This window comes from Schistocerca cancellata, chromosome 8, assembly GCF_023864275.1.
Source record: "Schistocerca cancellata isolate TAMUIC-IGC-003103 chromosome 8, iqSchCanc2.1, whole genome shotgun sequence".
In the NCBI taxonomy this organism is placed as follows: domain Eukaryota; kingdom Metazoa; phylum Arthropoda; class Insecta; order Orthoptera; family Acrididae; genus Schistocerca; species Schistocerca cancellata.
Genome location: NC_064633.1, coordinates 427227484 through 427253138, shown reverse-complemented (window position 1 = coordinate 427253138; position 25655 = coordinate 427227484). Strand labels below are relative to the sequence as shown.

The window sequence follows — 25655 nt, the reverse complement described above, 5'->3', positions numbered from 1 at the left end:
GGACGTTTGCAAGACTACAACCATCTGCACGAACAGTTCGACGACGTTTGCAGCAGCATGGACTATCAGCTCGGAGACCATTGCTGCGGTTACCCTTGACGCTGCATCACAGACAGGAGAGCCTGCGATGGTGTACTCAGCGACGAACCTGGGTTCACAAATGGCAAAACGTCATTTTTTCGGATGAATCCAGGTTCTGTTTACAGCATCATGATGGTCGTATCCGTGTTTGCCGACATCGCAGTGAACGCACATTGGAAGCGTGTATTCGTCATCGCCATACTGGCGTATCACCCGGCGTGATGGTATGGGATGTCATTGGACACACGTCTCGGTCACCTCTTGTTCGCATTGACGACACTTTGAGCAGTGGACGTTACTTTTCAGATGTGTTACGACCCGTGGCTCTACCCTTCATTCGATTTCTGTGAAACCCTACATTTCAGCAGGATAATGTACGGGCCTTTCTGGATACATAAAATGTTCGACTGCTGCCCTGGCCAGCACATTCTCCATATCTCTCACCAACTGAAACCAATTGAAAACGTCTGGTCAATGGCGGCCGAGCAACTGACTCGTCACAATACGCCAGTCACTACTCTTGATGAACTGTGGTGTCGTGTTGAAGCTGCATGGGCAGCTGTACCTGTACACGCCATCCAAGCTCTGTTTGACTCAATGCCCAGGCGTATCGATGCCGTTATTACGGCCAGAGGTGGTTGTTCTGGGTACTAATTTCTCAGGATGTATGCAGCCAAAGGGCGTGAAAATGTAATCACATGTCAGTTCCAGTATAACATATTTGTTCAATGAATACCCGTTTATCATCTGCACTTCTTCTTGTTGTAGCAATTTTAATGCCCAGTAGTGTACTTGTCATTTATACTACAAGTAATATGAGCTCCAATAAGTCGCACATTAGCATCCAGTGATAATAATAGTGTCCATATTAATGACCACACGACTTTCACTACAAATTATGTTGTCCTCAGAACAACAGATACTCAAAGTGACCTTTCTGCACGTTCAAACATTGCACAACCCACCGAATCACACAGCTCTGGACCCTTCGCAACGAAGCTGCATCCACAGTAACAAGAGCAACATGAACACGCACTACCAGTTCTTCCACATTCGTCGGCGGAGTAGAGTACACGTGCTCCTTTGGGAGTCCCCACAGGAAGAAATCCAGGGGATTTAGGCCATGTGAAGTCGGTGACCATACAATTGGACCTCCATGTCTGAGCCATTTCCATGGAAATGTTTGGTCCAAATACAGTCCCACATTAATTCCAGAGTGTGGAGCTGCACCAACATATTGGAACCAAATCCTCTGCCGGACATGTAGCGGAACATCTCCAGTGCATGAGGCATACAGTTTGAGAGGAATGCATGATACCTTCGTGCAGGCAACCGGTCAGGCAACATGTAGGGGCCCAAACACATGTCACTCAATGTTCCAGCCCAGACGTTGATATCACAGCAATCCACGGTCGCGGGTGACGTGTGGGTTAACCTCACTCCAATGGTGGGCATTTTGCATATTGAAGACACTCTCATAAGTGAATGCTGCTTCAACCAACCATATTACGGTGTTCACGAAGTCATCGTTGGCTTCCTGTTGTTATTGGATCCATTCACAGAATAGCATCCGCTGATGGCGATCTGCAGGATGCAGGCATTGCGTGAAAGCATAATGACAGGGGTGCTGTCCATGCTCATGCAGCACATTAATGACCGTGTATTGCGAGACACGCAGATGACTTGCTATGCTACGTATTCTTCGCAGAGGTTCTTGGTGTATGACCTTCAGAACAGCTTCCTCAGTAGTTGGAGTCCAGCGAACCTGTGGACGCCCTCCGTCACGCGATGGTGGCAGGACAGTTCCAAAGGCGCAGCTCCAGACGACGAAACACATTTTTATCTGCATGGCGTCGATGAGGATATGTAGCAGCCCGATTATCAGTTGCACCAAGGACCAGAAACATATCCACATATTCATCGTTTGTGTATGCCATACGTCTGCCACAATCGTTTAGTGGTTTACAAAGAGGAAATTCGATGCGTGTACGCATTTACATTGGAGTCTGCCACAGGTGAAAATTTGTTACCAAAAATTTCAAAAATTACTTCGTCTGTTTACTCCAGATTTGTACACGATACTCTAATGGACATTCGGACGGTCATAGGCTTTATATTTTTTTAATATACATAGCATATGCACGTAACAAACAAAGGCGAGAAGTTCTTACCAAAAATCTAAAAAGTCCTCGTCCGATTTACTTCATATCTTTAGACGATAGTCTAATGACATTCGGACAGTCATAGGCCATATATTTTTTAAATGTTAAAATGTATATACGCAGCAGATGAAGAGGAAACATTGTTTACATAATTCTTAAAAAGTTCTTGACCAGTGCACTTCATATTTTTGCATGGTAGACACACAGATCTGAGTAAGCTATATACATATTTTTTAAATAAAGGCGTACAGGTTTCCTGTTAAAACAAACAGTGACAATGAAAATACAGTGCTGTACTCTGCTGTGAAAATTCGGCGTTTTGTTTTCTTTCTCGCAGGCAGGCAAATTGTTTCTCGTATAAAAATTATTTCTCATTATATATATTTAAAGTGAAATTACATACACAACAGCCATAACTAGGTGTTGTTTTTTCTTCCTCAAAGTCGGGTTTCACAGAAAGCAGAAAAGTTCTATTTGTGATTTACCAGCCTATGCATAGAATACTACAGAATATAAATTTACAATAAAAGTAAACGAAACTCAAAGGTGAGATAGAGATGGGAGGAGGACACTTACAGAGCGGGCAGGAGGGGGGGGGGGGGCGAAGAGGAGATGGGAGAGAAGGAAGACATGGATAAAGAGCGGGTGAGGAGGTGATAGGGAGAGGAGAGAGAAACAGATTAGGATGCTTACCCAATTCCCATCCATTTCCAGCAATTGTGAAGCAGTGCCTGGTTTGCTAGCTACATGAAGAAAAATATCCTTGATCTCTGCAGTGAGACTTCCTATTACCTTACAGGCAAAGGAGAAAGCATCTGAGACCACATGCTGCACGAGCATCCAGAGTACGGCACCAACGGTGATAATGGAGACGTGGCCTGTGACTCGTACCACAAGTATGCCGAGGACATGCAGGCGCTCAAGCACCTGGGGGTGAGTACACACAACAGACGTACAGTGGTTGGACAACAATATGGAAACGCCAAAAGCACAAGATATTACTGTGCATAATACCATGCAGAAAAACCATTGAAATGAGCTTTCAGGTGTCTCGGAATGGATAAATACAGGTCCCCTCTACTCTGGTCCTTATATTATTATTCCTGAAAAATACTGGCACGTTAATGTATCAATGATATGCGTGGATAGCCATTACGCAACCATGTCTCCAAAGTAGAACACAAAGGATCAATAATATTAAGATATGGCGACTATAGTGGCCAGGAGGGGTACGAGAATTTATCGTCCTGCTTGCCAAACCAAACCTTGAAGATGCGAACTATGTGAACGATGCCATCACCATTGAGGAATAAACGTTGCACCAGTGGTTGGACCTGATCAGCCAGAATGGTCAGACAATCCTTGACAATAATGCGACATTGCAGAAGACCCATGGACCCATGGAACACCAGATCATCACCAAACCCCGACACGTTTCATTCATGGGCCGTAAATTCGGCCATACGTTAAGAAGTGTGTGCAACAACACTCATCCAAAAAAACGACAATTTCCATTTCTCCATAGTTCAGATTTTACGGTTTTGGCATGTGCAAAGTGTGTGGCTTTGGTATTCCAGCATTCCGCAGCTAGCCCTGCAATTCCGAACTGATGGAACTTCCTTTGCTTTTTTTTCTTTTTTTAATACGGTTTGCAGGTGCGACATTTGGGGGTATAGTGTCTTTCGCAGCTGTCGTCCTCATTTTTTTCGTCACAATCCTCTTCAATGATCGTCTCTCACAATCACTCAACACATAACTTCGTCCGCTTTGTGCCTTAATGGATGATGTTTTCCTGCTTTCACTGTACGCAGCGTAAATCTTCGATATGGTGCATCTTGAAGCACGAAATACGTTCACTATGCTTACGAAAGCATTTATCGCATGAGAACCAACAAACTACCCTCGTTCAAAGTGACTTAGCTCTGACATAATCCACTCACAACTATAGAGGACATTGTTTTGACCGCGACTGATACGAGCAACGTATTCTGGACAATGGACAGGTGCCGCTCAAGGTCGAATACCACAGTGCAACCTGCAAGCTTGCCTAGCGGATTCATCTTTGTTTAAGCAAAGATTTCTCTGTCACACCATAGTTCAAACAGATGAGAATGTAGATTGCTAAAAGCAGGGCACAGGGATACTGGAGTGAATTGTCCGAGCCCGATTGACATGACAATACAACAATATTCTTTATCGCGCTGCAGTCTGGACCCGCAAGACCGCTACGGTCGCAGGTTCGAATCCTGCCTCGGGCATGGATGTTTGTGATGTCCTTAGGTTAGTTAGGTTTAACTAGTTCTAAGTTCTAGGGGACTAATGACCTCAGCAGTTGAGTCCCATAGTGCTCAGAGCCATTTAATATTCTTTATCCCCCAAAAATTCGACGTACTGCACGCTGGTAAAATCATCAACATCCAGATTGCAACAGCCGGCGTTTAACCAATAGAAATTTAAAACAGTACAGTGCATGAAAAAGCGAGTTTTCAAGTCGTGTGTGTACACATACACTACTGGCCATTACAATTGCTACACCAAAAAGAAATTCAGGTGATAAACGGGTATTCACTGGACAAATATATTACACTAGAACTGACATGTGATTACATTTTCACGCAATTTGAGTGCTTAGATTCTGAGAAATCAGTACCCAGAACAACCGCCTCTGGATGTAATAACGGTCTTGATACGCCTGAGCATTGAATCAAACAGAGCACGGATGGCGTGTACAGGTACAGCTGCCCATGCAGCTTTAACACGATAACACAGTCCATCACAGACTGGCGTACTGTGACGACCCAGTTGCTCAGTCACCACTGACCAGACGTTATCAATTGGTTTCAATTTTTGAGAGATATGGAGAATGTGCTGGCCAGGGCAGCAGTCGAACATTTTATGTATCCAGAAAGGCCCGTACAGGACCTGCAACATGCGGTCGTGCATTATCCTGCTGAAATGTAGGGTTTCGCAGGATCGAATGACCGGTAGAGCCACGGGTCGTAACACATCTGAAACGTAACGTCCGCTGTTCAAAGTGTCGTCAATGCGAACAAGAGGTGTCAGAGACTTGTAACCAATGGCACCCCATACCATCACGCCGGGTGATACGCCAGTATGGCGATGACGAATACACGCTTCCAATGTGAGTTCACCGCGATGTCGCCAAACACGGATGCGACCATCATGATGCTGTAAACAGAACCTGGATTCATCCGAAAAAACGACGTTTTGCCATTTGTGAACCCAGGTTCGTCGTTGAGTACACCATCGCAGGCGCTGCTGTCTGTGATGCAGCGTCAAGGGTAACCACACAAATGGTCTCCGAGCTAATAGTCCGTGCTGCTGCAAACGTCGTCGAATTGTTCTTGCAGATGATTGTTGTCTTGCAAACGTCCCCACCTGTTGACTCAGGAATCGAAACGTGACTGCATGATCCGTTACAGCCATGTGGATAGGATGCCTGTCATCTCGACTGTTAGTGTTACGAGGCCGTTAGGATCCAGCACGGCGTTCCGTATTACCCTCCTGAACCCACCGATTCCATATTCTGCAAACATATTCTGGTTCTCAACGAAAGCGAGCAGCAATGTCGCGATACGATAAACCGCAATCGTGATAGGCTACAATCCGACCTTTATCAAAGTCGGAAACGTGATGGTACGCATTTCTCCTCCTTACACGAGGGATCACAACAACGTTGCACCAGGCAACGCCGGTCAACTGCTGTTTGTGTATGAGAAATCGGTTGGAAACTTTCCTCATGTCAGCACGTTGTAGGTGTCGCCACCGGCGCCAACCTTGTGTGAATACTTTGAAAAGCTAATCATTTGCATATCACAGCATCTTCTTCCAGTCGGTTAAATTTCGCGTCTGTAACACGTCATCTTCGAGGTGTAGCAATTTTAATGGCCAGTAGTATATATATAGAGTGGTCCATCGATAGTGACCGCGCCAAATATCTCACGAAAAAGTATCAACCGAAAAAACTACGTAGAACGAAACTCGTCTAGCTTGGTTGGCCCACTAGATGGCGCTTCCATAAGTCAAACGGATGTCAACAGCGTTTTATAAATAGGAACCCCTCATTTTATTACATATTCGTGTAGTACGTAAAGAAATATGAATGTTTTAGTTGGACAATTTTTTTTGTTTTGTAATAGATGGCGCTGTAATAGTTACAAATGTATCTTATACATATACGTGGTATCACGTAAGATTCCGCCAGTGCGGACGGTATTTGCTTCGTGATACATTACCCGTGTTAAAATGGATCGTTTAACAATTGCGGAAAAGGTCGATACCGTGTTGATGTATGGCTATTGTGATCAGAATGCCCAACGGGCGTGTGCTGTGTATGCTTCTCGGTATCCTGGACGACATCATCCAAGTGTCCGCACCATTCGCCGGATAGTTACGTTATTTAAGGAACAGGAAGTGTTCAGCCACATGTGAAACGTCAACCACGACGTGCAACAAATGATGAAGCCCACGTAGGTGTTTTAGCTGCTGTCGCGGCTAATCCGCACATCAGTAGCAGACAAATTGCGCGAAAATCGGGAATTTCAGAAACGTCGGTGTTGAGAATGCTAGGTGAGCTTCGACTGCACCCGTACAATTTTTCTATGCACCAGGAAATCCATGGCGACGACTTTGAACGTCGTGTACAGTTCTGCCACTGGGTACAAGAGAAATTACTGCACTATGACAGATTTTTTGCACGCGTTTTCTTTAGAGACGAAGCATCATTCACCAACAGCGGTAACGTAAACCGGCATAATATGCACTATTGGGCAACGGAAAATCCACGATGGTAGCGACAAGTGGAACATCAGCGACTTTGGCCGGCTAATGTATGGTGCGGCATTATGGGAGGAAGGATAATTGGCCCCCATTTTATCGACGGCAATGTATGCTGATTTCCTACGTAATGTTCTACCTGTGTTACTACAAGATGTTTCACTGCATGACAGAATGGCGATGTACTTCCAACATGATGGATGTCCGGCACATAGCTCGCGTGCGGTTGAAGCGGTATTGAAAAGCATATTTCATGACAGGTGGATTGGTCATCTAAGCACCATACCATGGAACGCACGTTTACCAGATATGACGTCCCCAGATTTCTTTCTGTGGGGAAAGTTGAAGGATATTAGCTATCGTGACCCACCAACAACGCCTGACAACATTCGTCAGCTCATTGTCAATGCATGTGCGAACATTACGGAAGGCGAACTACACGCTGTTGAGAGGAATGTCGTTAAACGTATTACCAAATGCAATGAGGTTGACGGACCTCATTTTGGGCATTTATTGCATTAATGTGGTACTTACAGGTAATCACGCTGTAACAGCATGCGTTCTCAGAAATGATAAGCTCACAAAGGTGCCTGTATCACAGTGGAACAACCGAAATAAAATGTTCAAACGTACCTACGTTCTGTATTTTAATTTAAAAAACCTACCTGTAACAAGCTGTTCGTCTAAAATTGTAAGCCATATGTCTATCACAAAGCGGGAAAAGTGGTCCAACTAAAACATTCATATTTGTTTATGTGCTACACGAATGTGTAATAAACAAACGCAGTTGATATCCGTTGGACCTATGCAGCGCCATCTAGCGGGCCAACCATAGCGCCATCTGGTTTCCCGCTACAAGCTAGGCAAGTTTCGTTCTTTGTAGTCTTTTCGTTTGACGCTAATTTCGTGGGATATTTGGACTGGTCAAGACCAATGGACCACCCTATATATATATATATATATATATATATATATATATATATATATATATATATATATATATGTGTGTGTGTGTGTGTGTGTGTGTGTGTGTGTGTGTGTGTGTTTCTGTAGCAATCCTCTATAACACGAATTCGGAGGTATCGCAAGTAGAGTGATAATTCAAAACTAAACTTAGAATTTAAGTCCAATAACAATAACTTCATGAATTTTAATGAGAATAGCCATCAAAGGTTCACTCATCCCTTTAAAAAGGGGGAAAAACGCCATTCAAAAACTTTTGTTTAACGAAAATAACGGTAGAGATAATCTTTTAGGCAACCAACAGGTCAGTTTATCAAATCTCAGGCCGGAGATTTAGACTATAATGATTTAAGAAGTGTAATTTAAAGGCAGAGGGCTTTCTTAACAACATACGAGTACATCAAATCAGGTTCTGCTATTGAAGCTGTGGCACCCTTCAGAGAGCATAGACCCGCCTGACTGCACTGGACGACGACAATGCCTGAGGAAGCGCTCGAAACGGCACAGCAAAAATAAATTTCAGTCTACAATATATACAAAATAAATAAAGAAATAAATTCACCTCCAAGGGTGACGGTATTTGTCGAGCCACCAACCTTGATGAATATAAGACAATAAAACTTACAGCTAACCCGCCAGTGGAAGCAAGGATTTTTTTTAATAAAGCTAAACAGTGGCAGTTTTTGGGGTTAATATGGCCAACATAATTCTATCTTTAAACTGTCACACAGGAAAGTGAAAATTAATGAAAGAACTACTCTGCTTTCCTTACCTAATCACAAAAAAAGCAGGCAGTGGATCAGTGCTTAATTACGCAAGACAATTCACGGAAGCGTTAGGTAATTAAAAATCAAATTAACCTAAGCAACACCAACTTTGCTGTATGGTGAAGCGGACAGCTTCGGAATCCTACAGTGGTTATAATGGTATTTCCGAATTCAATTTAGGAACTGGTTGGTTGGTTGGATTTGGGGGAGGGGATCGACAGTGAGGTCATGGGTCCCATCGGATTAGGGAAGGATGGGGAAGGAAGTCGGCCGTGCCTTTTCAGAAGAACCATCATCGCATTTTCCTGAAGTGATTTGGGTAAATCATGGAAAACCTAAATCAGGATGGCCGGACGCTGGTTTGTAGCGGCGTCCTCCCGAATGCGAGTCCAGTGTGCTAACCGCTGCGCTACCTCGTTCTGTAGTTTAGGAGTAAACGGCACAAATACTGGTGGTTAGAACTTGTACTGGCTTCACACAAGAACGCTTTAAATAGTACGTGCCTTCCAAAGCCAAACCACTTAAAAGACACATCCGTAAACACTATCTACATCTACATCTACATCTACATGATTACTCTGCAATTCACATTTAAGTGCTTGGCAGAGGGTTCATCGAACCACAATCATACTATCTCTCTACCATTCCACTCCCGAACAGCGTGCGGGAAAAACGAACACCTAAACTGTTGTGGGTTGGCAGGAGAGCCAACACCGTGATATTAGAGGAAGCCGAAAGACACGCGTTTTAGCTCACGCAGGCTGGCGTGAGGTCTGGAACAGGTCAAGGAAATTAGACTTTAGCAAAAAACGGACGTAGCTGGTGGAATGCTTAACTTTAATCCATAAATGGTGAACGTCGCTCTTGACAGTACATTATTCATAATATCAATAGTAACTGAACATGGCGCCTTGCTAGGTCGTAGCAAGGCTATGCTAACTGTCGTCTCGGCAAATGAGAGCGTATTTTGTCAGTGAACCATCGCTAGCAAAGTCGGTTGTACAACTGGGGCGAGTGCTAGGAAGTCTCTCTAGACCTGCCGTGTGGTGGCGCTCGGTCTGCAATCACTGATAGTGGCGACACGCGGGTCCGACGTATACTAACGGACCGCGGCCGATTTAAAGGCTACCACCTAGCAAGTGTGGTGTCTGGCGGTGACACCACATAAACCTTTCTGTTCGAGCTCTGATTTCTCTTATTTTATTTTGATGATCATTCCTACCTATGTAGGTTGGGCTCAACAAAATATTTTCGCATTCGGAAGAGAAAGTTGCTGACTGAAATTTCGTAAATAGATCTCGCCGCGACGAAAAACGTCTTTGCTTTAATGACTTCCATCCCAACTCGCGTATCAAATCTGCCACACTCTCTCCCCTATTACGTGATAATACAAAACGAGCTGCCCTTTTTTGCACGCTTTAGATGTCTTCCGTCAATCCCACTTGGTAAGGATCCCACACCGTGCAGCAATATTCTAACAGAGGACGAACGAGTGTAGTGTAAGCTGGCTCTTTAGTGGACTTGTTGCAACCTTTGGCTCGCCTTCCCCTCAATATTATCTATGTTGTGAATTGGCAGGAGCCAATTCACGGAGTTTGGAGGAAGCCGAAAGGCACGCGATTAAGGTCACGCAGGCTGGCGTGAGGTCTGGAACAGGTCAGAGAAATAAGACTAGCAAAACAAGAGTAACTGGTAGAATACTTAACTTTAATCCACAATTGGTGAACATCTCTCGTTACTGTACAGGCTTCACAATATTAATTATCAAATGTTATGGCGCCTTGCTAGGTCGTAGCAAATGACGTAGCTGAAGGCTATGCTAACTATCGTCTCGGCAAATGAGAGCGTATTTGTCAATGTAGCATCGCTAGCAAAGTCGGCTGTACAACTGGGGCGAGTGCTAGGAAGTCTCACTAGACCTGCCGTGTGGCGGCGCTCGGTCTGCCATCACAGACAGTGGCGACACGCGGGTCCGTCTTATACTAGCGGACCGCGGCCGATTTAAAAGCTACCACCTAGCAAGTGTGGTGTCTGATGGTGACACCACAATCTATGTGGTCTTTCCAACTGAAGTTGTTCGTAATTTTAACACCCAGGTACTTAGTTGAATTGACAGCCTCGAGAATTTTACTATTTATCGAGTTATCGAATTCCAACGGATTTCTTTTGGAACTCATGTGGACCACCTCACACTTTTCGTTATTTAGCGTCAACTGCCAGCTGCCACACCATACAGCTATCTTTTCTAAATCGCTTTGCAACTGATACTGGTCTTCGGATGACCTTGCTAGACGGTAAATTACAGCATCATCTATGAACAACCTAAGAGCTCAGATTATCACCCAGGTCATTTATATAGATCAGGAACAGGAGAGGTCCCAGGACGCTTCCCTGGGGAACACCTGATATCACTTCAGTTTTACTCGATGATTTTCCGTCTATTACTACAAACTGCGACCTTCCTGACAGGAATTCACGAATCCAGCCGCACAACTAAGACGATACCTCATAGGCCCGCAGCTTGATTAGAAGTCGCTTGTGAGGAACGGTGTCAAAAGCTTTCCGGAAATCTAGAAATACGGAATCAACTTGAGATCCCCTGTTGATAGCGGCCATTACTTAGTGCGAATAAAGAGCTAGCTGCGTTGCACAAGAACGATGTTTTCGGAAACCATGCTGATTACGCATCAATATATCGTTCCCTTCGAGGTGATTCATAATGTTTGAATACAGTATATGCTCCAAAACCCTACTGCAAACCGACGTCAGTGATATAGGTCTACGATGGATTACTCCTAGTCCCCTTCTTAAACACTCGCGCGACCTGCGCAATTTTCCAATCTGTAGGTACAGATCTGTCGGTGAGCGAGCGGTATTATACAGGGTGTTTCAAAAATGACCGGTATATTTGAAACGGCAATAAAAACTAAACGAGCAGCGATAGAAATACACCGTTTGTTGCAATATGCTTGGGACAACAGTACATTTTCAGGCGGACAAACTTTCGAAATTACAGTAGTTACAATTTTCAACAACAGATGGAGCTGCAAGTGATGTGAAAGATATAGAAGACAACGCAGTCTGTGGGTGCGCCATTCTGTACGTCGTCTTTCTGCTGTAAGCGTGTGCTGTTCACAACGTGCAAGTGTGCTGTAGACAACATGGTTTATTCCTTAGAACAGAAGATTTTTATGGTGTTGGAATTCCACCGCCTAGAAGACAGTGTTGTTGCAACAAGACGAAGTTTTCAACGGAGGTTTAATGTAACCAAAGGACCGAAAAGCGATACAATAAAGGATCTGTTTGAAAAATTTCAACGGACTGGGAACGTGACGGATGAACGTGCTGGAAAGGTAGGGCGACCGCGTACGGCAACCACAGAGGGCAACGCGCAGCTAGTGCAGCATGTGATCCAACAGCGGCCTCGGGTTTCCGTTCGCCGTGTTGCAGCTGCGGTCCAAATGACGCCAACGTCCACGTATCGTCTCATGCGCCAGAGTTTACACCTCTATCCATACAAAATTCAAATGCGGCAACCCCTCAGCGCCGCTACCATTGCTGCACGAGAGACATTCGCTAACGATATAGTGCACAGGATTGATGACGGCGATATGCATGTGGGCAGCATTTGGTTTACTGACGAAGCTCATTTTTACCTGGACGGCTTCGTCAATAAACAGAACTGGCGCATATGGGGAACCGAAAAGCCCCATGTTGCAGTCCCATCGTCCCTGCATCCTCAAAAAGTACTGGTCTGGGCCGCCATTTCTTCCAAAGGAATCATTGGCCCATTTTTCAGATCCGAAACGATTACTGCATCACGCTATCTGGACATTCTTCGTGAATTTGTGGCGGTACAAACTGCCTTAGACGACACTGCGAACACCTCGTGGTTTATGCAAGATGGTGCCCGGCCACATCGCACGGCCGACGTCTTTAATTTCCTGAATGAATATTTCGATGATTGTGTGATTGCTTTGGGCTATCCGAAACATACAGGAGGCGTCGTGGATTGGCCTCCCTATTCGCCAGACATGAACCCCTGTGACTTCTTTCTGTGGGGACACTTGAAAGACCAGGTGTACCGCCAGAATCCAGAAACAATTGAACAGCTGAAGCAGTACATCTCATCTGCATGTGAAGCCATTCCGCCAGACACGTTGTCAAAGGTTTCGGGTAATTTCATTCAGAGACTGCGCCATATTATTGCTACGCATGGTGGATATGTGGAAAATATCGTACTATAGAGTTTCCCAGACCGCATCGCCATCTGTTGTTGAAAATTCTAACTACTGTAATTTCGAAAGATTGTCTGCCTGAAAATGTACTGTTGTCCCAAGCATATTGCAACAAACGGTGTATTTCTATCGCTGCTCGTTTAGTTTTTATTGCCGTTTCAAATATACCGGTCATTTTTGAAACACCCTGTATGATTGCTAAGTAGGGAGCTATTGTATCAGCGTAATCTGAAATTCCTCATCTACAGGCACAACCAAATGGTTAGTGCATATGTATCGGTATAAGAGGGGCGGAATTCGTACAGTACTGAGAAGTAAGTTCAGTCACAGCGCGGCAAGTTTTTAGAAACAAATGGACCAACGACAGCTTAATAGCTCTGGGCACAGTACTTACAGCAGCAAACAGCTAACCCACAGGGTAGGGTGTAGTCGGTTGCAGCATCGAGAGTGCCGAATACACCATAAGATGCAACCGGACAGGACATGACCGCACCTAGGTGTAAGCCTCCGTCAGACAGCAACTGTGGACACTGCCAATCCCAGGTCCGCTGCGCCAAGGAGGCCTCGCGCTGCGCAGTCCCACCACTCAGCTGTGCGGCCACTGCGTCGCATCAAGCCGACAGCGACCCCGTGCCAGGCTTCATTGCTGCCTGCCGGCCATTCCGCATTCGGGTGTACTGCACTCGCCCGGTCGTTCACGTAATTCTCCGTGCTCGCTGCAAACCGACCGACCACTTACTTGACCGTCATAGCCCGCTCTGTGAAATCTCTACGCAGCAATCACGCGACTGCAATGTTAAGCCAAATGGAAGAGCTAACTAACGACCAGCGTCAAAGAAAGAGAAAAGGCGCTATGGCTAGACTTTATTTGTTACAGACAACTTTTGTCACAGTTTCGTTACACTTTCACGTTACAAGAACAGGGGGTGCTTATCGTCATCAGAAGTGATGAATATCTAACCGAAGTGCGGCAACGACAATGGAACACCATCAGATATGTTTGTCTACGTCATGTTTTCAATACTGGGTGTAATGTTAACATAACATACACGCGTGATGTCACACATCGTGTTGAGACACCTGCTGTTACATCGGCTCAAACTGCTTTGTTTGAGTAGCTATATTCCAGCAAGCTGCCCCTACTGTGAGTTCACGTTCCGCAAATAACGTAGTATTTTTTTCTCCTAATGTTTATAAGCAGTTCAACAAATAGAACAGCTCAGTATCGAAAGTTTGAGAGCACGATCGAAATCATCTGTAGTAAGACCAAAGGTATGTATTATTAACATATCGAAAATAAACTGTTTAAGCGCAAATGCACATCACAACAGATGGGATGAATTTGTTATAGCTGAAGACAAATATTCAGTCGACAGCAAAAGGAAATATACAGAGCAATAAAAACTAGAAGTTTGCAAAAGAGGCGTCCTAAACAAAAGAAATCCGCTTTTCGATCAATAGGAATTCGTAGGATAAACATAAGTGTAATTCAAAATGGCTCTGACCACAATGGGACTTAACATCTGAGGTATTCAGTCCCCTAGAACTTAGACCTACTTAAACCTAACGAACCTAAGGACATCACACACATCCATGCCCGAGGCAGGACTCGAACCTGTGACCTTAGTAGTCGCGCGGTTCCGGACTGAAGCACCTTGAACCACTCGGCCACCACGGCCGGCTTAAGTGTAATTAAGCCGATAATAAAAATGATACTTTGGACATTAAGCCGGCGAACGGATGCTAAGTAGAGCAAGTCGATAGGTATTGTATTCCAAGCGACAAGTAAAAGCTGGGACGACAAAGAATTGGGAGTTTGTGGATGACGTTATGAAATATGCAAAAGCATGGAAGAGTGTAAAACACTATTATACTCGCAGGAGTTTGTCGGAGGCCTTCGTTTAGCAGTGCGTGTCAAATTCCCAACGTTAATGCACATTTTTCATGCTTCCCATATCCCATTGACAATCTGGTATTGCATCTCAGCTTCGCAGAGGCTACGATATTATTTTCATGTAAAAAGGGCATGTAAATTTCCTCAGCATCATATATAATGTTGCACAAATAATTTTCACACGATAACTGAGGATAGTTTCTCAGTATTGACTGGGAATAACTTAACTAAACTGTTGATAATCAAAAATATAATAATAATATTTGTTTTTCTACACGTTTTCAATTTCGTACACTCATACTGAGATAATTTTGATTCCTGATATGTACCACCAAAACTATTGTCAGTTCTGCCCAACCTCATTAAGCTCTTATTCTCCAATAAGCTCTTTCCAAAATCAGCTGGAAGAACAGCCATCTGACATTTGTCGAAAGTTCCAGAGATAACATACATAAATAATATCTCCATGAATTGCAGATGTTTCATTCGAATTGCATAACGTATTTCCTCGATAGGCGTGCAGGAAGATAGTTGTTTGTTGGCCCAGCAGTTACGAAATTTAAGCTTCATTGCAGTTCTGTCATAAAATACACATCACAAAAAATAATACCATTTTTCAGCTTCTTCTAAATAGATCATCCATTGAAAGTAATTTGTCCTCCAGGTGTTAGAACGTGACATACCTGAATAAAATACTGTCTGTTAGTCAGCCGCCTCAGGTTGGATAAACCCTTGAGATTTCGACGTTTGTCAGCTACATAGCGATCGACACTGCTTGAGGACTGCGAATTATAACTAATGATACATGTATACTTCCTACGTTTCAAAAACATTTTACTGTTAGTTTTGACAGATGTCTGCTGAATGTTCTTCCACAGAACCGTAACTATTGTGCTGCTGATCCTCTCTAGCAGTAGAGATGCTAGTGTAACACTGCATTGTTTCAGGCTAAAGTATACCGCTTCTCTATCTCTTGGCCTCGCATACTGCCTAATGGGGGCCTGGACGTGATCAACCAGTCGGGAATCGACTACTACAACAATCTCATCATTTTATTACTGGAGAACGATATCCAGCCGCTGGTAAGAACGCTTTTATCTCTGTTCTGTGGAGGGATCGATTAAGACGCTCACACTACGCATCGACCATTCACTGTTCCACGTGGCATTATTGTGCAGGGTAAATTTCCATCCTAGCGTTCACAGAACTTATCAACGGTAGTGTAAAAATTTCTTCACTCTTTCGAATTTACTGCTCAATCTCAGGAGGAAGCTGGTTATAAATTCCTCCTGGCCCCTTATATTAGAATGTGAAGGAACAGTTTCACTACATATACCAACATCAATGAATGGATGCTTGTTCTGTCATTATCATAAATGGTAAGAATTGTCGGATCTATGTTGGACTAAGTACGCCTGTAGAGCCACTCGCTGCGGAAAAAATTTATTTTATTTTTCTTGGGGCGGTCACTGACTACTTCCCTAACTCCCTCAAGTGTAGAACTCAGTTCCGTACATCTATGTAAGTTCCCTAGCATATCTGTTCTTGACCGATTCGTTCTATTCACACATTTTTTACCCTATTTCCACATTGCCAATAAAACTTTTATTTAAAGGTACTCTCATAAAGGTGTCACCATTGGTGAAGCATCGCAGTTATTACGGCAATAATTACGGGAAAGCTTATTCCTTAGAAAACGAAATACATATAAAAACATCTCCATCACCGTCAACATACAAATAAAAGATGATAATGTTATTTTATATTATATCTGCTTGAAGTTTTTGATTTTTCCTTACATGTACATGATAGTGACAAATATTGTTATAAAATCTGCTCTAATTAATTAAAATCTAATCTAAATGTATATAGGACACTAATTCAATTACATTGTTCCTTGATGCCCGTTTACAGATTTGTTTCACATGCCTGCTGTTACTGTATCGAATATGTGTATTGACATTGCTTTGTATGCAACACTGAGAATTTTTTTCTTTCATTATTCCCAACTGTTTTGTAACTATTAAGGGATTCTTCTTACCAGTAAAATACTAGCATCTTCGGTCAGTTCCTCTCTAGCGAAAAAAAATTCCCTATGTTATGAGGGCATTTTGTATCGCATAAACAACTTTTCATCATGATGTCCAGTTTGTGAGAAACTAAGACTCATAACTTTATTGTCGCCCCACGAAAACAATAAAACGTATTAATATCGGCTTACACAGAAATGCTCTTCTAACCGCGCTCCAATTACAACATCATTATTGTCAAGGCAATTGGTACAGCGCGACTGACAATAAGATGACTGAAAATACTTGTAACTGTAATTGAATGAACTAGGCACAAAGGTATCCAAACGTAATTTTCAGCATTACTGTTTAAAGTCCAAGAGCAGGCACAACCACACTAGAATACACTTTTAGCACTACTACCAAAATAAAAATATTAAAAATATTTGCTTTAATGAGTGACTGGAATATTGCATTGTATTGTACGATTACTTGAATCACGTAGTCTTTCAGCTACAGTTCTATTTGAAATCGGTGTTCACTCTCTGTCTCTTACAATTTCCCGCTTCTACATTTATTTTCCCGTTCACTCATTTCTCGACTTCTCCTGAAGCCTTTGTAAACCGCTCACAGGAGTGAAAGTAGTCCTTAAAATAACTTACGAACGTTAAATCATCCTTTCTTCCCAGTTTCCCTGACAAATTATATCATTTGAAATTCTTTCCTTACAGTCATGTTATCCTTTCTCTTCGCTACGGAAGAGTGATACTCACTTGATGTTTCGTATTTTCTACGGAATAGAAGAAAATAAAATGAATGATGACCTCGGTATTTTCATCATGCAAATGTATCACATTTGATGTTTATAGCCAACGTCTCCCATCTTGCAGGTGACGATGTTCCACTGGGACTTACCGCAAACTCTGCAGTACATAGGTGGCTGGCCGAATCCCATCCTCGCGGACTACTTCCTCGAGTACGCCAGGGTGCTCCTTGACAACTTCGGTGACAGGGTGAGTTACTTTGTATACTGATATTTCCCTTATTCTTAATTATACCTAGCACGGAGAATTTCACTATAACTAAGGTTTGTAGGATTTTGTTCGACAGTAATGCATATGTGAAGTGAAAGACAATAACGTCTTCTCACTATCACAATATTTTCGACTATCGATGTAATTTGCGAAGCAAGTTACTGTCCCCTGTCTTTCACGTGTGAGAACTAAAAGAAAGAGACTGTCAAGTGAAGATTAAATAAATTTTTTGTTTAAGAGGTCGGAAGGGACGAACGTTTGTCTTTAGACTCTGAAGAACGTTAGGGCTTTGCCTCACATCCAATATGAATTTTTCGAGGAAGAACCCAAACTCGGATTGGACAAGGACGGGAAAAGAAATCGTTCGTGTCTTTTCTAACTAACCACTTATCCCTCAATCAGCTTAGGGACCACATGGAAAACGTAAATCTGTATATCAGGAGAGAGAATTTTCCAAACTAGTTGACAGCTAATGATTCTTCCAGGGATATTATGCTGCCAGCGTGTGATGGGAAGGGACACAGATGTCCTTATTTTTGAAGTAAAGAAAGAGTGTATCGGTATTTCGCATTCTCTTGTGATGCTGAAAAAATTTAAGCGAGATACAATAGCACTTGTATTTCCAACATGAATAGAAGGTTAGATTTAACAGAGTTCCCGGAGAGCAACTGTGTCGAATACGGTGATGGCGTATCACCGTTGTTTACGACAATTGGCAAACCGAAGCAGACCCCAAACACCGGTTTCCAGTAAGTAGATTACCTAACAGGTAAGAAATATATTGCAAATAATGGTAGAGAAAATGCACCGTAAGTGAAGAAAGTGAAATTTTGGAAATAGCAGGATAATTAGTGTAATGGGCGCAGGAATTTACTGCAGAAACTACACATCAGTGGCAGTCACTTTCATCACCGAGAAGGAAGTGTTAAAACGATGTTAATGTTGGTGATGCAATACAAGCATAAGTTGAAGAAATGATATCATGAGATAAGTTCTCCGCGTTGCTTGTTCTACCGCTTTCTTCCTCAGGCCTGGTGATACAGTTTAAAGCATGGGCATAGAAATCTCAAGGTCGCATTATCGAATCCCCGACGGACAACGATTTTCTCTCACTCTGACTACGTATCGATACCACACCACAGGCGTCCTAAGGTAGGCAACGGCGTTGTAAGTTTCCAGTGGCGGTGGTGGTGTTGTGGTGGTTAGTGTTTAACGTCCCGTCGACAACGAGGTCATTAGAGACGGAGCGCAAGCTCGGGTTAGGGAAGGATTGGGAAGGAAATCGGCCGTGCCCTTTCAAAGGAACCATCCCGGCATTTGCCTGAAACGATTTAGGGAAATCACGGAAAACCTAAATCAGGATGGCCGGAGACGGGATTGAACCGTCGTCCTCCCGAATGCGAGTCCAGTGTGCTAATCACTGCGCCACCTCGCTCGGTCCCAGTGGCGGTGACGCGCGTCTTGCGGACAAATGGTGCACGCCACTGCGCCACGACTCCAGTGGCTGTGGACTAGAAGCGTGCCGGCCGGCGTGCCCGAGCGGTTCTAGGCGCTACAGTCTGGAACCGCGCGACCGCTACGGTCGCAGGTTCGAATCCTTCCTCGGGCATGGATGTGTGTGATGTACTTAGGTTAGTCAGGTTTAAGTAGTTCTAAGTCTATGGGACTGATGACCACAGATGTTAAGTCCCATAGTGCTCAGAGCCATTTGAACCATTTGACTGCTTAGATCATCGGCCCCTACACTTATACACTACTTAAACTAACCTTTGCTAAGTACAACACACACACACACACACACACCCATGCCCGAGGGAGGACTCGAACCTCCGGCGGGAGGGACCGCGCAGTTCGTGACATGACGCCTTAAACCGCGCGGCCACTCCGCGCGTCTAAATTTCACTAATAAATTATTAAAATACACACTGTAAGAAAACATACCACAAAAGAGGTATTAAAACATATATCATTACAAAAATAGACAGAAACAATACGAGTCATAAATTGTGTGTGTCCGTTAATAGCACGGAAACGTGTGACATTCAATCATCCAAATCAGAGAAAAATTTCAAACGGCAAAATATACCATTGTATATACAAAACCTAATTTCTCTCTTGTGCCAATATCTTCATCTTGGAGCTGTGCAGAACCTCCTCATTCCTTACCTAATCAGTCCACCTAATTTTCAAAATTAGTCTACAGCACCACGTCTCGAATACTTCGACTCTCCTCTCTTCCGGTTCTCCCACAGTCTAATTTTCACTACCATACAATGCTGTGCTCCAAACGTACATTCTCAGAAAATTATTCCTCAAATTAAGTCCTACGTATGACACTAATGGACTTCTCTTGGCCAGGAATGCACTTTTTGCCAGTGCTAGTCTGCTTTTGATGTTCTCCTTGCTCAGACTGAAAAGTGTGTGTGTTTGTTGTGGGGGGGGGAAGGGGGGGGGAGAATACATCCCTGTCTTACACCCTTTTTAATCCGAGCACTTCGTTCTTATCATTCCTTCTACACTGTTGCCCATATTGTATATTACCCGTCACTCCCTATAGCTTATCCCTATTTTTCTCATAATTTCGAACATCTTGCATCATTTTACATTGTCGAATGCTTTTTCCAGGTCAACAGATCCTATGAACGTGTCCTGAATTTTCTTTACTCTTGCTTCCATTACCAATCACAAGGTCAGAATTGCCTCTCTCGTGTCTTTACGTTTCCTAAAGCCGAAATAATCGTCATCTAAAACATCCTCAAATTTCGCTTTGATTCTTCTGTGCATTATTCCTGTCAGCAACTTGGATAAATGAGCTGTTTTATTGTGGGATATTTCTCGCAGTTGTCAGCTCTTGCGGTCTTAGGAATTGTGTAGATGATATTTTCCGGAATGTCAGATGGTATGTCACCAGACATTATACACACCATCGTAAATAATCATTTTATTTTCACTTCCCCAGATGATTTTAGAAATTCTAATGGAATCTTGTCCATTCCTTCTGTCTTATTTGATCTTAAGTTCTCTAAAGCCCTTTTAAATTCTATTTCTAATACTGGATCCCCCGTCTCTTGTATCTTGACTCCTGTTTCTTCTTCTATCGCATCAGACAAATCTGCCCCCTCAAAGAGGCCTTCAGTGTACTCTTTCCACTTCTCTGCTTTCTCCTCTGCATTTAACAGTAGAGTTCCCATTGCACTCTTCATGTTACCATCTTTCAATTTTAACTACAGCGAAGGCTGTTTTCACTTTGCTATATGCTGAGTCAGTTCTTCCGACAATCATTTCTTTTTCTATTTCTTCACATTTTTCGTGCAGCCGTTTTGTCTTAGCTTCCCTACACTTCCTACTTATTTCATTCCTCAGTGACTTGTATTTCTGTACTCATGAATTTCCCTGAACATTTTTGTAATTCTTCTTTCATCGATCAAATGAAGTATTTCTTCTGTTACCAATGGTTTCTCCGCAGTTACCTTCTTTGTGTCTATGTTTTTCTTTCCAGCTTCTGTAACTGCCTTTTTTAGAGACGCCCATTACTCTTCAACTTTATTGCCTTTTCAGTTATTCCTTGTTCGTGCGTCTAAAGCCTTAGAGAACTTCAAGCGTGTCTCATCATTCCTTAGTCCTTCTGTATTCCACTTCTTTGCTTATTGATTCTTCCTGACTAATCCCTTAAACCTTAACCTACTCTTCATCAATGCTACATTGTGATCTGAGTCTGTCTCCTCCCCGGTATGCCTTACAACCCATTATCTGGTTTGGGAATCTTTGTCTGACTACGATGTAATCTAATTGAAATCGCCCCGTATCACCCGGCCTTTCCCAAGTAACCTCCTCCTCTTGTGATTCTTGAACAGAGTATTCGCTATTACCAGTTGAAATTTGTTACAGTACTCAATTAGTCTTTCTACTCTGGCATTCGTTGACCCAAGACCATATTCTCCTGTAACCTTTCTCCTTCCCCTACAACTGCGTTCCAGTCCCCCATGACTATCAGATTTTCATACCCCTTTACGTACTGTATTGCACTTTCTGTATCCTCATATGCTTTCTCTCTCTTCGTCCTCAGCTTGCAACGTCGGCATGTATGCCTGAACTATCGTTGTCGGTGTTGGCTTGCTATTGATTCTGACAAAAACAACCTTGTCACTGAGCTGTTCACAGGAACATACTTTCTGCTGTACCTTTCTCCTCATTAAGAATTCTATTCCCGTTATACCATTGTCTGCTGCTGATATTGCCCTGTACTCATCTGAGCAGAAATCCTTGTCTTCCTTCCCAATTAACTTCACTCACCACTACTATATCGAGATTGAAGCTTTGCATGTTCTTCAGATTTTTCTAGCTTCCCTAGGACGTTCAAGGTTCTGACATTTCACGCCCCGACTCGTAGAACGTTATTCTTTCGTTGATTATTCAGTCTCGTGGGTGTAAAAGGGTTGTCTATCAGGCTAGCATTTAGGCATAACTGTCTCTGTACAGAGACCTTTTTAAAGTATCCAACAAACCTACACAGGTGTCATCGAGAGTGTTCGAATCTTCGGGGTGTTAGAGGAACCCTTTTGCCATTTTATTCACGCCCGTACAATGTCGCACTCCATCCCTCTCCCCTCCCACCTGGCCATGCTTCACGATGGTGTGAAGCAGGAAAGCTGAAAAACCATAAACACCCTTTGTTGCTGGAGATCATGTTCAAATTTCGCCGATTGGTTTTGAACGGTTCCTAATGTTTGTGCCCGGCATACTACAGCAAAATTTACTGTCGCGCTACAGTCCAAATGGGAGCGACCACCAGTGGTGATGCTACCCCGAGCTGCCGTAAGAGGAGCACCGGCCTTCGTGGTGGCCTATATCACTAACATACTCCTGTGCGGTGGCGCCCGGCCTGGAAGAAAGCCGGTCCGAATCTTGGTGACGGAAGAAATTTTCTCTGTCAGTATTTGGCCAGCAGGGGAAGAATTGAAGTTCCTGATTACCAGACTTTGCGCCAGTACCCTGGTTTAAATATCAAACCTCTCTGCAGTGTCCCATGAACTGAGGGCATGTGACACTGTTGATGGCTATTCTTTCCTAGGATGGAGACGTTAAGCTCAGCGGCCCCCTTGCTGCTCTTACTGTGGACTAGGCTATGTACAGCAACGGGTTTCACCCTGTCCAACACGAACACGACACTAAACTACACTCACACCCATTACAGTCACCTACACTTAACAGATACACATACTCACATAGTTCTCATACTTTGAGAAAGAAAGGGCCTGAGGGAGCGAGGTATAGGGCAAACTTTCCAATTAGTCGGCTGATCCTTGCCCTTTGGGGCCTCCCGCCCATTCACGCTTTATTACAGAAGGTCTGAATCGTCCAGGGATGTCAGTATGTCGTAGATTGTCAAAAGTGCCGTCCTGTTACTCGTCGATCTGCGAAATGCAGTTTTCGACCGCGAAGTGCCTGGGATTCAAAGCCCCAAGAGAAGGGGTGATTTCATTGATGCCTATCACAAGCGCGATAACAATGGAGATACTTTTGAAGACAGTGCTGCCAAAGCAGATTTACTAAACACAGCCTTCCGAAATGCCTTCACAAAAGAAGACGAAGCAAATGTTCCAGAATTCGAATCGAGAACAGCTGCCAACATAACGTAGAAGTAAATATTCTCGTTGTAGTGAAGCAACTGAAATCATATAATAAAAGCAAGTCTTCTGCTCCAGACTATACACCAATTAGGTTCTTTTCGCAGTATGCTGATGCATTAGCTCCATACTTATCAATCATACACAACCGTTCGCTAGAAGAAAGATCCGTACCCAAAGACTGAGAAGTTGCGCAGGTCACACCAATATTGAAGAAAGGTAGTAGGAGTAATCCACTAAATTACAGGCCCATATCGTTAACGCCAATATGCAGCAGGATTTTAGAACATATATTATGTTCGAACATTATGAATTACCTCGAAGGAAACGGTCTATTGACACACAGTCAACATGGGGTTAGAAAAATCGTTCCTGTGAAACACGACTAGCTCTTTATTCACATGAAGTGTTGACTGCTATTGAGAGGGGATTTCAGATCGATTCCGTAGTCCTGGATTTTTGGAAGGGTTTTGACACTGTACCACACAAGCGGCTCGTAGTGAAATTGCGTGTTTATGGAATATCGTCTCAGTTATGTGACGGGATTTGCTATTTCCTGTCAGAGAGGTCACAGTTCGTAGTAATTGACGGAAAGTCATCGAGTAAAGCGGAACTGATTTCAGGCGTTCCCCAAAGTAGTGTTATAGGCCCTTTGCTGTTCCTTATCTATACAAACGATTTGGGAGAAAATCTGAGCAGCCGTCTTCGGTTGTTTGCAGATGACGCTGTCGTTTATCGACTAATAAAGTCATCAGAAGATCAAAACAAACGGCAAAACGATTTAGAAAATATATCTGAATGGTGCGAAAAGTGGCAGTTGACCCTAAATAATGAAAAGTGTGAGGTCATCCACATGAGTGCTAAAAGGAACTCGTTAAACTTCGGTTACACGATAAATCCGTCTAATCTAAAGGCCGCAAATTCAACTAAATACCTACGTATTAAAATTACGAACAAGTTAAATTGTAAAGAACACATAGAAAATGTTGTGGGGAAGGCTAACCAAAGGCTGGGTTTTACTGGCAAGACACTTAGAAAATGTAACAGACCTACTAAGGAGACTGCCTACACTACGCTTGTCGGTCCTCTTTTAGAATACTACTGCGCGGTGTGGGATCCTTACCAGATAAGACTGATGGAGTACATCGAAAAAGTTCAAAGAAAGGCAGCGCATTTTGTATTATCGCGAAATATGGAAGAGAGAGTCACAGAAATGATACAGGATTTGGGCTGGAAATCATTAAAAGAAAGGCGTTTTTCGTTGCGACGGAATCTTCTCAAGAAATTCCAATCACCAACTTTCTCCCCCGAATGCAAAAATATCTTGTTGACACCGACCTACATAGGGTGGAACAATCAACACGGTGAAATGAGGGAAATCAGAGCTCGTACGGAAAGATATAGATGTTCATTCTTTCCGCGCGCTATACGAGATTGGAACAATAGAGAAATGTGAAAGTGGTTCGATGAACCCTCTGCCAGGCACTTAAATGTGATTTGCAGAGTATCCATGTCGATGTAGATGTAGATGCAAGACCATTAGGAACTTGTGTGTCGATTGTGAGCGAGTGTGGGAGGGAAATGTTTTTCTCGGCCACACATGGTAACGCTGAGAGTAGCGGTTCTAATCTACATGCCATAGGCTCCAAGAGAAGACGTGGAATGTGGGTAAGAGGGAGTTTGATGACCTTGTCATTGTGTGACACGTCCACAGTAGCACTGGCTAAAATTTTGGTGCCAAATTGTCATGATTACCTTACCTTTCACTTCACTCGAAGTTCTGAACTGTGGACTTTTTTTTCTTATGTGTCAACACCTTGCTGTTTGCAGCACCGCTAACACCGAGTTTGGACTCGCAGGGCACCATTGCAGAGGAGAGCGGTATGCACCGTTGAGAGAAATTTTAAACTTCTGATTCGCAATGGATGACAATTACGGAGTTAGAAGTGACCCATTAATTGTGTTGCACAGTGTAGTTGGTGGGTAATGTGTGTGTGTGTGTATGTGTGTGTGTGTGTGTGTGTGTGTGTGTAAGTGCGTGTGTGCTTGTGCGCGTGCGTGCGTGCACATGCACAACCACGTG

General features: G+C 43.5%; 1 protein-coding gene across 1 annotated transcript in view; it reads left to right on the top strand.

The window, feature by feature from the left end:
- Window positions 1-25655, top strand: part of LOC126095610 (lactase/phlorizin hydrolase-like) — a 223849-nt gene that overhangs the window by 102078 nt on the left and 96116 nt on the right. Inside the window, exons 12-13 of the mRNA XM_049910379.1 lie at window positions 15850-15984; window positions 17802-17924. Coding sequence (XP_049766336.1) covers window positions 15850-15984; window positions 17802-17924 — 258 coding nt within the window. The remainder of the gene's footprint in view (window positions 1-15849; window positions 15985-17801; window positions 17925-25655) is intronic.